Source organism: Sander lucioperca, chromosome 3 (genome assembly GCF_008315115.2).
Source record: "Sander lucioperca isolate FBNREF2018 chromosome 3, SLUC_FBN_1.2, whole genome shotgun sequence".
Taxonomy (NCBI): domain Eukaryota; kingdom Metazoa; phylum Chordata; class Actinopteri; order Perciformes; family Percidae; genus Sander; species Sander lucioperca.
The window spans coordinates 4,487,595-4,502,775 of NC_050175.1; the positions used below are offsets into that span (position 1 = coordinate 4,487,595).

A 15,181-nucleotide genomic window follows, 5' to 3' on the forward strand; every position below is an offset into this window, starting at 1 on the left:
AACAGATAGGAGCTACAAGGTCACTCTAAACTATCTGTTATTTCTCCCTGAATAGTTGAGACTTCTCAAATAGTTTAGATAAACGGGATGTCTAAACTTTGGGGTAGAAAGTGGTACAGAGGGGAAGAAGTGAGGTGGCTCCTGAATGTCTGACTATGTTTGATTGTAAGAAATGTGTGAGTCATGTTTAGAAAGAGGGGCATGCTCTTTTTTATCTCACTGGAGATGCATATATACTGTGTGCTTTTTGTTATTTGTTGAAGAGACCTTTCACACCAGAGCTGCGTGCCTTTTGTGAACCGTGTGCTTCCTGCATTTGCAAATGTAAATAAATACTCAAAGACCAAACTTTGGTTTAATCCTCAAATCGTCCTTATTTGTTTCATCTGGTGTTTTTGATACGCACTCCTGCTGCTAACAAGAAAAACTTCCACTACAGCGTTTCCCCTGCTCTGATGTTTCCCCCTCTCATTCCCCCTGCTCTGGTGTTTCCCCCTCTCATTCCCCCTGCTCTGGTGTTTCCCCCTCTCATTCCCCCTGCTCTGGTGTTTCCGAGCCCCTAAACCGGAGACATTTGGAAACACTTCTGACCCGTTTTGGTTCTGAATCTGCGGGGTTGTGTTTCAGTCTCAACAGTCGCAAAAGGAGACCTTTGGCAACACCAACACTGACGCCAACGTTTCTCCTCCTGATTGGGTCTTATCGGTTATGACGTCTCGTTCTCTGAGACTTTAAGCTACTAATGTCACCATGGCAACTACCAGATATGAGGTTTGGGTGTGTTAGTTTAAACAGCGATTAGTTCTTCTACTGGAGCTAAACAATGTTTTTATTCTTTATTCTAATTCTGAAAGGGATCCAAATGTCCTCCAGGTTAGGACAGAATCAGCCGAGTCAAACTCACCAGATTCTCTTCGTCCTGTGACTCCTCTCTCACCTCCTTCTGCTTCACGTCGTTGTCCTCGTCATGTCCGACGTCCTCCAGCACCAGGTCCGTCTTCATCTGGACGATGCTGACTAAACGGCACACGGCGGAAAAAGAAGTGCTGAGGATTATCTGTATGTATGGTATGTGTGTGTGTGTGTGTGTGTGTGTGTGTGTACACATCAACCTCTGGAGGTTATAAATTCATGATATTCTGGAATAAATGGGTATTGATTCTCCACTGGCAGGGCTCATACATCTTATAATGTCAAACAAATCATGAATTAATCTGATTTGAATCTTAAAAGATAAATGAAAATTGGTCACATCATTCATACAAACACACAGCGGAAAATATGATGCAATCAGCAAACACGGTTGATGTTTATATAACACAAATACAGAATACACTTTTACAGAAGCGCAACGCATTCACTTGAAAAAAAGCCCTGTTTTTACGAGTTTACTATCTCGTTAATTCCGAAAAACAGAAATTCAGAAACAGGTGTGAAGCTTTCTTCAGGCTAGCCTACTTGAGTGTTTGATGTCATTGGAAGTACACTGTATATGTCCCACCTGTTTGGTTTAATCCGGTTTTATTTTGGTTTGGGTTTGAGACATTGGGAGATTCTACAGATGGCATTATTATCAGCTTGTCGACTTTGCACAGGCACCTCAGGACTTTGCGGATGTTCAGGTGGAAAGCCCGTTCTGATCTGTTGTACATTGCAGGATCATTTGAGCCGATATGGCATGCTTCATGGTTGTAAGATGAGTGAGACAGCTTGCTGTCACTGCCAATGCAAATTTAATTTGCTCTCTTCTGTTAAGCCCCTGACACACCAACCCGACAGCCGACCGTTGGCAGAAAAGGCAGTCGGACTGATCAGTCGGCTCCCCAAGGTCCAAAAAGTGTCTCATAAAACACCAAAGTGACGCCGACTTGAGTGTGTAATACGTCTCCATAACAGCAGGCGGCGCTAATCTGTATTGTCGTCCAAAAAATGAAAACCAGCAGCTGATGGCTGCTCCCAGATTTGTCAACCGGGCATAATGGGCAACTCGTTCAGAATACGATCTCGTATTTTACGAAGATAGTTCACTGAAACGTGTTTCTGAAAACATTTTAAGCGAGAAACAGGCCGTGCAGTTGCTGAATTTTTCTTCATTTTAGATCAACAAAGAGAGGCTTAGTTACGCTCATCCTGCTCGTCATTTCCGGATTAGCACTCCACCAATCAGATTGGTCATGGAGTCTGACTGCCTGCCGTCTGACCCAGCAAGTCAGGTCAGCCAAAATGAAGGTCGACAGCTCCTACGACGGACGACGGCACGGAACACACCGAACAGACTCGAGTCACCGACCTCGCCAGACTGTCCGACAGCCGATTATCGGCTTGGTGTGTCTCTGCCTTTACATGTGGTCAAGCGGACAGTAAGCTAAATAAAAAAAAAATGCTTTTCAAGTGAATGCATTACGCCTCTGTACACTTAACATGTTTGGACAGTTAAGTAGTTTGATAGACTCATTGGTTGGTTGGTTGATTGATTTCTTTTCCCTACACGTTCAGGTTTACCAACAGAAACACTCAACAAAGCTCTTATTTTATTCCAATTTCTTTATTTTCATGAACATACAGCGAGGTTGCGACGTCTGCGGTCAGTTAGCTGCCTTTATATCATCAGCAAAAGCCTTTAAAACCAAACAAAAGTTGTCCTTGTGGTCACTAATAGTTTATGTGGGCTTCCAGTTTCAAGTAGTACCAACGGCAGAATGATCACTGCTTAAATTAAGTTACAGTACGTTCAGTCTGTCCTGTAGTTACTAAACTGAAGCAGGGATTATTAAACAGGGCTGTCCAATAAAGACGTACTGTCATAATTTAATCTGTGACAAACAGATATAAATAGATTTAGATGTCACAAAATGTATATGCTCTGTATATGCAAATGCAAAAGAGAGCCTACTGGGGGAAACTAATGTATGTAATCTCAAATAACCATCTTCCTGATCTACACATGTTTCAATATGTGCAAAACAAACATCTTATAGAAAACAAATCTGATTTCATTCTATGTTATTTTGTTGTTTTTTCAAAAATGTTTGGTAAAATAAGGTTATTAATTAAACAAACTGAAAGCACTGCTGTTTTGTGGAGCAAACTTTGTCTGTCTGTCTGTCTGTCTGTCTGTCTGTCTGTCTGCTGCTGTCAGTGTCAGTGTGAGCGACTCTGTCCTGCTCATCCTTCTCCTTTTATTTTAAGGGGCTCTTGCCGCCCTTTTCCCCCCCTGAAACGAAAGGAGAAGAGCAGCCCGGTTAGAGTCCGCCTCATCACTGACACCAACCCTGCCAATCAAAACCCATCAGCCAACCAACCAATCAATCAAGCAATCACCTCATCAATGCACGTGGAGAGTAAAACTAAAAAGCTACATTTCTAAGATCCAAAAACGGAAAAAATCTGGAAACATTATCATTATATTAACAAAAGTCAGTTACCAATCTAAGTAGAATTACGGGGCTTTACCACCTGAAAGTCCGGACCAAGGGTCATGTTTTTGTTACATTGTCTACATTTGATCTGGTAAGTTTTGGTTTCACACTGCAGTTATGCAAGCGCACTGAAGATCTCTACGTGACAAAACTACGTCAAAGATCTCTACGTGACAAAACTACGTCAAAGATCTCTACGTGACAAAACTACGTCAAAGATCTCTATGTGACAAAACTACGTCAAAGATCTTTACGTGACAAACATCACATACGTGAGCCGTGTCTCCCGACAGTTGTAACTGATTGGTCTGTAGACGAGCTTCCCCGTCCTCTCGTATCCTCTCTCTGTGTCAGAGTTTTTTCAGCTGACTGCTGCTCTCTCACTGTGATACCGCGGCTTTTTTTGTTTCGTTGTGTTGTTGAGAAGCGAGACACGGGAACTTTACTTGGGGTTTGAGGAGCTGCAGCATTTATTCAGAGACAAACTGAAACCTATACTGTACATTTACTACCTCTTAAAAAGTAAACTGCTGCTTTATTCTCTGCCATAGACTGTATAACATTAATGGACAGCGCATGTGTGACGTCACCCATTGGTTTGTGGAGATCTGTTATGAGTCGTCGAGTTTGCCGTTACAGGCGCAGCCATCCTGGTTGCAGATGTGACGATTTTAGACCAGAGGGAGGAGTGAGGGAGGAGCCCTTACACTCTATGTTAAGTTACACACTTTCACTGGCAATCACATCATAGCCACGCCCTAAAACCTAACACCCTCTGCTGTATCGCCAATTTTAAAATCAACGAGACCATAATTCAAAAAATGAACATCATTCTGTGTTGCAGAAGACTTAAAACTAGCGATTGAGACCATAAACTCAATATGAAAATGTTTACTGAGGTAATAACTCAAGTGAGAGATGGGTCACTTTCTCATAGACTTCTACAGAAACCGACCTCCTTTTGCAACCGCACGTGTTGCCCCCTGCTGGAATTCAGATAGAAAGCAGGTTTAAGGAGTCTCCCCCTGCAGGAATTCAGATAGAAAGCAGGTTTAAGGAACTTCCGCATTTGCAGCACTTCGCCGAGCCGGATGCTTTGTCCATTAATATTAACAGTCTATGTTCTCAGCTGTTCTTTAAAGGAGCGACGCTTCTCTTATAACATGAAGATACCTTGCCAGAGCTTCCTGTATTTGGTCCGAAAGTCTGAACCATCCAAATAATGCATTCACACTTGAACCGGACCATGGTTCAGTTTGATCCGGACCGAGACTACCTCTTGTCAGACAAATTTCGTCTCTTTGGTTTCACCTCGTAATTTTGGTTCGGATCAAACTAAAAATTTTCCAAAAGTCCGGACCAGACGAGGTAGGTGTGAAAGCCCCCTTAGTCCCTAAAGTACCCAGATGTCAGAGCGACGGGATGTTGATTCCCAGCTCCGCAGAGTCTAAAGTTCATGTGTTAGTGTGAGCTGTGGAAAGGTTGTACTTACTGTTCTGCACCTCGTCACTGCCGGGCTCCTGCATGAGGAGAACAAATATAATAAAGACATGTTCAGCGATGGTCAGCTTTTCTTATTTTGATTTATACGTATGAGAGATATCTGTATATCTGTGTCTCTGTATCTGCAGGGTTTCCTGCAGCACTTTGCGGTTAAGGCGGCCGCCTTAACAATACGCGCCTGCCGCCTTAACTAAGTCTTTAAAAAATAAAAAAAAATAAAAAAAATATCCGCCGTGTTACTCTGTCCTGTTTGAGTGGCTGTAATGTAAAAGTCGCATCAACACAGTCTGTAGGAAACAAGGTAATGGCGAGTTACCCTACCGAGTTATGAGATGGCAACTCTACCACCTTAACTAACACATTTTCTGCGGGAAACCCTGATCTGTATATCTGTGTCTCTATATATCTCTATATCTCTATATCTGTGTCTCTATATATCTCTATATCTGTGTCTCTATATATCTCTATATCTCTATATCTCTATATATCTCTATATCTCTATATATCTCTATATCTGTGTCTCTATATATCTCTATATCTGTATCTCTATATATCTCTATATCCGTGTCTCTATATATCTCTATATCTCTATATATCTCTATATCTGTGTCTCTATATATCTCTATATCTCTATATCTGTATCTCTATATATCTCTATATCTGTGTCTCTATATATCTCTATATCTGTGTCTCCGTATGTCTGTATATCTGTATCTGTATATCTGTGTTTCTGTATTGCTGTATATCTGTATCAGTGTCTCTATGTCCCAACCCAACTGGCAGCGGCAGATGACCGCCCACCCAGAGACTGGCTCTGTCCAAAGTTTCTGCCTGTTAAAAAGGAAGTATTTCCTCGCCTCTGACGCACCAAATGCTTGCTCGTGGGAAACTGTTGTGTCTCTGTAAATGATAGAGTGTGGTCTAGACCGACTCTATTTGTAAAGTCTCCTGAGAGAACACCTGTTGTGTGATTTGACACAATATATAAAATTGAATTGAACCGTTACTGCAGCGACTCACCTGTTTCTGTGCAGGCTGGGGCAACATGCGGCCGATCTCACTGACCATCCAGCCCATAATACTGTCAACACAACACCGAGGGATTAGATCACATCAAACACTTTCTGTGTCCCAAAACATTTGTCCTGAACTTAGATCCTCAAACACACAAGTATTTTGTATAGTACATCAGGCATCACACTGTCTAAGCTAATATATCACCAGGGGTGGAATGTAACTAAGTTTACTCTACTAAAGTACACATTTTAGGTATAGAATATGGTTCTTAAACTTTTTCAATAATGTTACCCCTTTGAATTGTGTTTTTAATCCAAGTACCCCCTGACCAGCGCAAATCATTTTTTTGAGAAATAAAAGTACAATCAGTTGCTTCACAACACAAACATGTCACAGAAAAAACATTCTAAAATCGACATAAAATCAACATTAAAACATAAACATAAGATCATAAGATCAAAGGAGCATCTTAGGACATAAAGGAAGGACACATATGACTGTACAGACAATACAACATCTTACAAAGTCACTATAATAACTAAAGTGCAAAGTGCAAAAAGTGCTGGTATATTTATAGCATTGTGCTAAGATTTAGTGCTGGAGTTCAGCAGCTTGATAGATGGTGTTGCAGCTGTAGCCAGTCCAACAAAGTCCTGCCGCAAACACTGAGAGATGCATAAACATACTGTGACGTGCTCAAGATTGTATTGCAATGATTTATTCCTCCACATGTAAAATACAACTAGTACTGCAGTTACCAAATGTAAAGTTAATTTGTGAGTGTGTTAGTGTGGCGGCTGGGAAAGTGTTTGCTCCAAAGGCTCACCCCATCTCTGTCAAAGCCCAAAAAACCCCAGGTGAACAGGTGAAGCAAACAAATATAATGTTATCACTTCCGCTCAAACCGCCATGAACACGCCCACAACCTACAATATAAGTGCACAATCTAATAATCAATAAATAATATGATATGTGAAATGATATAAACAACATACAGTATGTGGCTCCTACAGACGGGATGAACAATAACTATAATCTGTTTGTTTTACATCTCGGCACACTTCTACTTGTACTTTCCTTGAGTCTTTTCTTTTCATGCCACTTTCTACTTCTACTCCGCTACATTTCAGAGAGAAATATTGTACTTTTTACTCCGCTACATTCATCTGTTACAGCTTTAGTTACTAGTTACTTTACACATTAAGATTTCTGCACACAGAACATATGTAGTTTATAAAATCTGATGTTGTTGATATGTTATACAGTTTATGTGATACGGTATATGTTTTTACATTTAGGAGTTTAATCTGCAGAGAAAGGATCGGGGCTAAAGCTAGGTGCTCTAAAGCTTCTGTAACGATGGATAGACGTGTTTTCACTTACTTTGGCTGCTGCTCTGCTTCATTAGCATCCCTGTGAGGACAAAAAGAAAAGAGTTCAAGTTCCACTTTATGTATCCTTAGAAAAGGAAATTTAGTGTGCAGCAGGATGTCTAAAACACACATACACAGAGGACACAAAGGGTGGGTCTAGATTTCTAGGCTAAGGACGAGGTGGAACTGTTATTGAAAGGTCTGTAAGCCTATCTAACCGATAAGACTCGTTTCCGAAAGTCTCCGTTTGTGTTGGTCCAGACAACAAAGCAACCCCATATCTCACACAGACGGGGGAGTTGTGTGAAAAAAAAGTTTTTCTTTGTTTGCCGGTTCCATTGAATCGAGAAAGCCAACCACTTATCATGTTTTATAACAGTTAAAATCATTCATTCATCATTATCATAAGATATTTGTGGGGGTTGAACTGGCCAGTTTTGATTAGTAAATTACGCCATCTTCACTCGAGTTTCTGCGTGCAAAAGTCGCCGGACAACAACATTTCCTGAACACAGCCATACTGAGAAATACAGAGATAGTTTTGTGGAGCTGGAAGTCTAAATTAGCTTTGTATCAACTCAGTTGGCAACGGCTTGGATGTAGCGGATGTTCATTTATATAAAAAAGTTACGCACTAAAGCTTAAAACAAAAAGGATCTTACTCATGGGCGATTTTAGACCCTTTTTATGGGGGCTCAAGCCCCCATAAATTTCATCTCAGCCCCTCTAAAAATTATGATAATAAAAAAAAAAACATATATTTTTTTAAATCAATTTTGCTGCTTCAAGTGAGAGTTTGCAAACTTGTCTGTTAGTGACATAGGACAAACAATTACAGGTTCAAAGGGCTTGAAATAGGTTTAATATCCTGTGTTGCTGAGTCTCGCTCTATCTAGTCTGTCAGAGGGAGAGCAGGATTGCGGTTATAAAGTTTAAAGTTGGTAGTCCCCAGGGACAGAGAAGAAGTTGGTAATTTCATGGCACAGATTAGAACCCAAATTGAAACGTAAGCAACTAAAATTGCTGAATGTTAGAACATTGTGTCAAATTGGTCGTTATTACTGAGACTTATAAAGTCTCAGGTTTAGTTCCATCATAGTGTCCAAAAACGTTAGCTGACGTTGTTGTTCAGTAGCTCAGAGATTATCTGAAATTACTGATTTAGCGGAAGGGGCACCATATCCGTGTCACATTCTCATTAGGGGCTGAGCCCCCATAAAGGTCTGATCCTAGAATCGCCCCTGATCTTACTCTTTAACAAAAAGGTCTGTCTCTGTAGGGATCCTTTCCATAATGTTGTCAAATAATAATCAGAGCCTGTCAGCGGCAAAAACTGCACTTTTAGTGGAAGGAAATGACCCGAGTGGTTACATTGCAGCCTATATCACACTGCAGCTTTTTTTTTGCTCAAAGTGCTCATATTATGCTCATTTTCAGGTTCATAATTGTATTTAGAGGTTATATCAGAATAGGTTTATGTGGTTTAATTTTCAAAAAACACCATATTTTTGTTGTACTGCACATTGCTGCAGCTCCTCTTTTCACCCTGTGTGTTGAGCTCTCTGTTTTAGCTACAGAGTGAGACCTCTCACTGCTGTAACATCTTTGTTGGGAGTCGCACATGCTCAGTAGCTAGGTAAAGACTACTAGCCAGTCAGAAGCAGAGAATGAGAGCGTGCCCTGATAGTACCTAGGTAAGGACTACTAGCCAGTCAGAAGCAGAGTATGAGGGCGTGCCCTGACAGTACCTAGGTAAGGACTACTAGCCAGTCAGAAGCAGAGTATGAGGTCGTACCATGCTAGCAGCTAGGCGAGCATTATAACATGTGTTCCAAAGTGACCACGTTTGTCTCTGAAGTAAAGGCTGGACTACAATAGAGCTGTTTGGAGCAGTTTGTGAACAGTGTTTTCTGTTGGAGATGGTAAGTCCCTTTGGGGTGGACTTTGGGCTTTTTCACTTTATAAACCTATAACAGGCACAAAAAATATAACACAATAAAAGAAATGGAAAAAGCCAAAAAGCATAATATGAGCACTTTAATACTGGACCAATTTCAAAGATTGTTATTCCTAACAGTCACTTAGACACAGAAACATGGGAAAATAGGGTCCAGGTTAAAAAATATGTAGTTACACTTTAATATCTCCCACTCTGAATTATAGTTTTTACAGTGCATGATGTTCATCAAACTACTGCCAAAAATTTTACTCACTTCTCAGTGTCAGCAGAAGGTTTTGTGGCTGGAGCAGGTTTTGGTGCCGGAGCCTCTGCTGTTTAAGGAAACAGGAGACTCTCAGGTTAGCAATATGAAATCTCTCACACCACAACATCACTATGAGTTGAATAAGGATGATCTGAGGCTGACCTTTAGTTGAAGGAGGAGCTTCAGTCTTCTTGTTGACTTCTGTCTTTGAGCGAACATGACTCTCTGGCTGAGGAACCATGTTCTCCAGACCGTGTTTAAGCCAGTCTATCATCCTGTCAGGCACACAAACACACACACATATGTTCAACTATGACTCACGGATTTGGCTTATACATGATTGACTAAAAACATCCACATGTAACTTCTAAATTTCTGCTACTTTGAGACAATATCTACTGTTATTCACTGTACTCCATTTAAGCAACAACGTGACAGATTTCAGTTTGTAAGACTAAAGTCTGGTTCCACTGGGGATTGAACCCAGGATCTTCTGCATGTAAAGCAGATGTGATAACCACTACACTATAGAACCTCTGTGGTATGAAAAGTCTTAATATAAAATGTCTCTTTTATATAGACCTTAGTGGTCCTCTAATTCTGTATCTGAAGTCTCTTTTATATAGGCCTTAGTGGTCCCCTAATACTGTATCTAAAGTCTCTTTTATATAGGCCTTAGTGGTCCTCTAATACTGTATCTGAAGTCTCTTTTATATAGGCCTTAGTGGTCCTCTAATACTGTATCTAAAGTCTCTTTTATATAGGCCTTAGTGGTCCCCTAATACTGTATCTAAAGTCTCTTTTATATAGGCCTTAGTGGTCCTCTAATACTGTATCTGAAGTCTCTTTCCCTAAATTCAGCCTTGGTCCAGAATTACAGCCACTAGAGCCAGTCCCACAATGAGCTTTCCTTAGGATGTACCATTTCTGTGTCTGTAGCTTTAAATGCTGTTGAGGAGGAGAGAGGGGGGGCAAGGTGGAGGGGGGGGGGTGTGGCCTTGACCAACTACCACTTTGCTCGTTTGAAAGCCATGATGTCTCTCTCTCTTTCTCATGGGTGGGCCAAATTCTCTGGGTGGGCAAAGCAGAGAAAGGGGAGGTAACCTTTCCCCTTATGACGTCATAAAGGGAAGATTCCAGATCGGTCCATCTGAGCTTTCATTTTCTCAAAGGCAGAGCAGGATACCCAGGGCTCGGTTTACACCTATCACCATTTCTAGCCACTGGGGGACCATAGGCAGGCTGGGGGAACTCATATTAATGTTAAAAAAAAACCTCATAAAGTTACATTTTCATGCCATGGGACCTTTAACTACAATTTCCTGATGAGACTTTTACTTAAGTAACATTTTCACTGCAGGACTTCTACAAAGTACTTGTAACAGAGTATTGTTTTTTATAGTGTGGCATTAGTACTGAATACTTCTTCCACCGCTGTATAACATCCAGTATATGTGATACGGTATATCTTTTTACATTTAGGAGTTTAATCTCCAGAGAAAGGATCGAGGCTAAAGCTAGGTGCTCTAAAGCTTCTGTAACGTTTGATAGAGTTGTTTTCACTTACTTTGGCTGCTGCTCTGCTTCATCAGCATCCCTGTGAGGACAAAAAGAAAAGAGAAGTGTTTTAACAACGGTGACTATGTCCAGTATGACCACTTGAGTTTGACAGCTGTAGTTCGCTCCTGTGTCTCCAGTTTTAAGCTTTGTTGCGTGTGATTACCAACACTTCCACTACGAGTTAGGCGACATATACACTGTTACGTTTACATTTCTAAGCGGCATTTTGAGACCAAAATTATCTCCGTCCACACAAGAGTTTTAGCTCCAGTAGCAGAACTAATCTGCATCCATATTAACACGTCTAACAAGACACATCACATGACTGTTGACACACACTGGGCATGTGTGTGCCGGTGTAACCAGGAAGCAGATTGTCTGATGGTACTCTGCGGTTATAAATCATGGATGTAGAAGTTGAAAACACAGAAGATACTTTGGAGAAAGAACAACAATGGTGAAAAGTAAGAGCAGGGATTTACTATCTTGGAGCGAGGACGAGGTAGCCTGACAAGCCAGACCCACATCCAGATGTTGGGTCTGGGAACTCCCCATTGGCTGGGCTCAATCCGAGGGGCGGGATAAACGGTTGTCTTTCAAATTCCCTCTGCACGCAATAGGATAGCGCTTCAACCAATCTGAGCAACGAAGAAGGTATCCGATCGGCAAAACTCCGAACACATCTTCCTTTTTTAAGAATGACTTCAGTGCCGTTCTTTGTTCTTTTCTCAAAGAAAAGCTGAACTCCAAGTCTTCCAGAGTCGCGGCCAAAGCCAATTCCAAAGACCGCTGTTCGCCAGCAGCAGCAGCTGCAGCCATCTTCTTTGTTTTCAAGTAGCAGGGAATTCACGCCGAACCGTCGCAACTCTGCTGTCATTATGTTAAGCCCCGCCCACCGACTCTATACACGATGTGATTGGCCTGACTAGAGTTTGGTTTTTCCAGCTTGCAAGCCAATGGAGAGTTGCTAGACGACCCTGGCTGCAAATTACATTTGCTGCTGCTAGGGTGGGTCTAGATTTCTAGGCTAAGGACGAGGTGGAACTGTTATTGAAAGGTCTGTAAGCCTATCTAATCGATAAGACTCGTTTCCGAAAGTCTCCGTTTGTGTTGGTCCAGACAACAAAGCAACCCCATATCTCACACAGACGGGGGAGTTGTGTGAAAAAATAGTTTTTCTTTGTTTGCCAGTTCCACTGAATCAAGAAAGCCAACCACTTATCATGTTTTATAACAGTTAAAATCATTCATTCATCATTATCATAAGATATTTGTGGGGGTTGAACTGGCCAGTTTTGATTAGTAAATTCACTCGAGTTTCTGCGTGCAAAAGTCGCCGGACGACACCATTTCCTGAACACAGCCATACTGAGAAATACAGAGATAGTTTTGTGGAGATGGTAATCTAAATTAGCTTTGTATCAACTCATTTGGCAACGGCTTGGATCTAATGGACGTTTGTTAATATAAAAAAGTTACGCACTAGATGAAGAGATGTTGGAGTAGGGCTGTCAAGATTTTAAAAGACACCTCCCACCCTGGCAGCTGCCTATTTCAGCTGCTGAAATCAGGCAAGCGATTCAGGAGCATCATGGCTAATACAGAAAGACTCAGGAGGAGTTTTTATCCACAAGCTGTTAGGCTCCTGAATCAAAACATGACAAACTGCACAATGCACCTTGCACTTTAAGCCCTGGATCTACTTTAATGAGAACTTTAGTAGTACAAGGTCTTATTATATTTATGAGTAGGGGTAGTCTGGGTGGTATATCTATCATCTTTAGCTTCTTATTTATTCATGTTTTAATCTTAACTTTATTCTATAACTTAACTTATTATGCTATTAGTTATGTGATAGCACAGTTGGAGTGGAGTCAGGAATTCATTTCACTGCAATAGCCCGGCCCACCTGCTTCTCTTCAAAGTCGTCAGATTCATCTACCATATAATCAATAATATAATCAGAGTAGAGGGAGGCAGGCCAGTACAGCCCGATCCGGTTGGGGAGAGTTCTAGCCCGACCAGGCTCTCCTTAACCTGTCTCTCTTAGTTATGCTGTTATAATGCTAGACTGCTGGGGAAGTCCCTTCCTTCCTGTGACACACTGAACTTCTCTCTCATCTCTCTTTCCATTTGTTTCCATTTGTTTCCATTTGTGTGCATCCTTGTCACAGCAATGCTTGTTACTAACCTAGCTCTGGGGAGTTTACTCCATGGAGTCCTTATGTTTTTTTTTTCCCCCAGCATATTTCCTTGGATTAGGATGCACCAAGATCTTGGTTGCAGCTGTCGCCGTGGTCCTGCTGCACTCCCTGCTACACCCTGCTACACCCTGCTATGCTCTGCGGTGCCTTGCAGTGTCCTGCTACGTCCTGCTGAACCCTGCTGCGTCCTGCTACATCATGCTATGCCCTGCTGTGCCATGCTACACCCTGTAACACCCTGCAGTGCCCTGCTATGACATGAACTACGACGACTACCATTTGTAGTCACTGTTCCATTATCTTTATTGTGACTATTATTGCCACTGTTCATCACATCCCCAATCGGCACCGTCAGACACCACCTACCAAGAGCCTGGGTCTGTCCCAGGTTTCTCCCTAAAAGGGAGTTTTTCCTCGTCACTGTCGCACTAAATGCTTGCTCTTGGGGGAATTACTGGAATTGTTGGGTCTTTGTAAAATATAGTGTGGTCTGTAAAGTGTCCTGAGATAACTCCTGTTATGATTTGATACAATAAATAAAATTGAATTGAATTGAATTGCTTGTTGTAAGTGTATGACTATGCATGTGTCAAATAAACTTGAACTAAAGCTTAAAACAAAAAGGATCTTACTCTTTAACAAAAAGGTCTATCTCTGTAGGGCCTGTCACTACACTAAAACTGCACTTTTAGTGGACGGAAATGACCCGAGTGGTTACATTGGAGCCTATATCGCACTGCAGCTTTTTTCTTGCTTAATACTGGACCAATTTCAAAGATTGTTGTTCCTAACAGTCACTTAAACACAGAAACATGGGAAAATAGGGTCCAGGTTAAAAAATATGTAGTTACACTTTAATATCTCCCACTCTGAATTATAGTTTTTACAGTGCATGATGTTCATCAAACTACTGCCAAAGATTTTACTCACTTCTCAGTGTCAGCAGAAGGTTTTGTGGCTGGAGCAGGTTTTGGTGCCGGAGCCTCTGCTGTTTAAGGAAACAGGAGACTCTCAGGTTAGCAATATGAAATCTCTCACACCACGACATCACTATGAGTTGAATAAGGATGATCTGAGGCTGACCTTTAGTTGAAGGAGGAGCTTCAGTCTTCTTGTTGACTTCTGTCTTTGAGCGAACATGACTCTCTGGCTGAGGAACCATGTTCTCCAGACCGTGTTTAAGCCAGTCTATCATCCTGTCAGGCACACAAACACACACATATGTTCAACTATAACTCACAGATTTGGCTTATATATCTACATTTCTGTCTAATTTTTGGTACTTTGAGACAATATCTACTGTTATTCACTGTACTCCACTTAAGCAACAACGTGACAGATTTCAGTTAATAGGACTTAAGTCTGGTTCCACTGGGGATTGAACCCAGGATCTTCTGCGTGTAAAGCAGATGTGATAACTACTACACTATAGAACCTCTGTGGTGGGTGAAGTCTTAATATAAAATGTGTATGAATGTGATTCTGAACCATAGAAATAGACTTTCCAGGTCTGAAAAGTGCAACCAATGCGAAAGTGCCTTAAAGGGCGACTCCACTGGTTGCAGAAGGTAGTCCGATTACATAGAGAGAAGTTTTTGGGTGTTTAGGAAACCCCGCTATTTAACCTGTGTGGGGTCGTTGTCAATATGATTGGTACCTCTTTGTTTGTTAGTGCTCGACCATTGTTACAACAGACATCGTTGGAGACACCCAAGGCTAAGTCTGAAAGACCATCGTTGGCATTCTCACATGTGGCCAAATTTGAGAATTTGTTTAGTTTTGACCATAGCGACTGTCATCTAAAGACCCTACAGAGGATAGATAGCTGGGTTTCCTTACAGTTCAGTCAGATCTGAAACGTCTTTCTCACACCTTTAACCTTAGAGCACCACCTAACGCAC

The 15,181-nt window shown here is 41.5% G+C and overlaps 2 protein-coding genes and 2 non-coding genes across 10 annotated transcripts in view; all 4 read right to left on the bottom strand.

Moving 5' to 3' along the window:
- cngb1a (cyclic nucleotide gated channel subunit beta 1a) overlaps positions 1–9,795 on the bottom strand; it is a 45,387-nt gene extending 35,592 nt beyond the window's left edge. For 5 of the 6 annotated variants that reach the window (XM_035999159.1, XM_035999157.1, XM_035999158.1 and 2 more), the window contains exons 1-6: positions 9,679–9,795; positions 9,526–9,583; positions 7,323–7,352; positions 5,943–6,003; positions 4,912–4,939; positions 905–1,017 (exon numbers count right to left, since the gene is read on the bottom strand). In XM_035999159.1, the coding sequence (XP_035855052.1) occupies positions 905–1,017; positions 4,912–4,939; positions 5,943–6,003; positions 7,323–7,352; positions 9,526–9,583; positions 9,679–9,790 (402 nt within the window). In that variant the 5' untranslated portion in view covers positions 9,791–9,795. The remainder of the gene's footprint in view (positions 1–904; positions 1,018–4,911; positions 4,940–5,942; positions 6,004–7,322; positions 7,353–9,525; positions 9,584–9,678) is intronic. The other variant, XM_031308507.2, reaches the window with a different exon arrangement.
- A 183-nt stretch (positions 9,796–9,978) lies between these two features.
- trnav-uac lies at positions 9,979–10,051 on the bottom strand. Its single transcript has one exon. It is a non-coding gene; the product is annotated as a tRNA-Val (tRNA).
- A 4,137-nt stretch (positions 10,052–14,188) lies between these two features.
- The window catches only part of LOC116056319 (cyclic nucleotide-gated cation channel beta-1-like), a 31,498-nt gene continuing 30,505 nt past the window's right edge, over positions 14,189–15,181 (bottom strand). The window contains exons 11-12 of one of the 2 annotated variants that reach the window (XM_035999164.1): positions 14,364–14,476; positions 14,189–14,268 (exon numbers count right to left, since the gene is read on the bottom strand). In XM_035999164.1, coding sequence (XP_035855057.1) covers positions 14,207–14,268; positions 14,364–14,476 — 175 coding nt within the window. In that variant the 3' untranslated portion in view covers positions 14,189–14,206. The remainder of the gene's footprint in view (positions 14,269–14,363; positions 14,477–15,181) is intronic. The other variant, XM_031308512.2, reaches the window with a different exon arrangement.
- Positions 14,644–14,716, bottom strand: trnav-uac. Its single transcript has one exon. It is a non-coding gene; the product is annotated as a tRNA-Val (tRNA).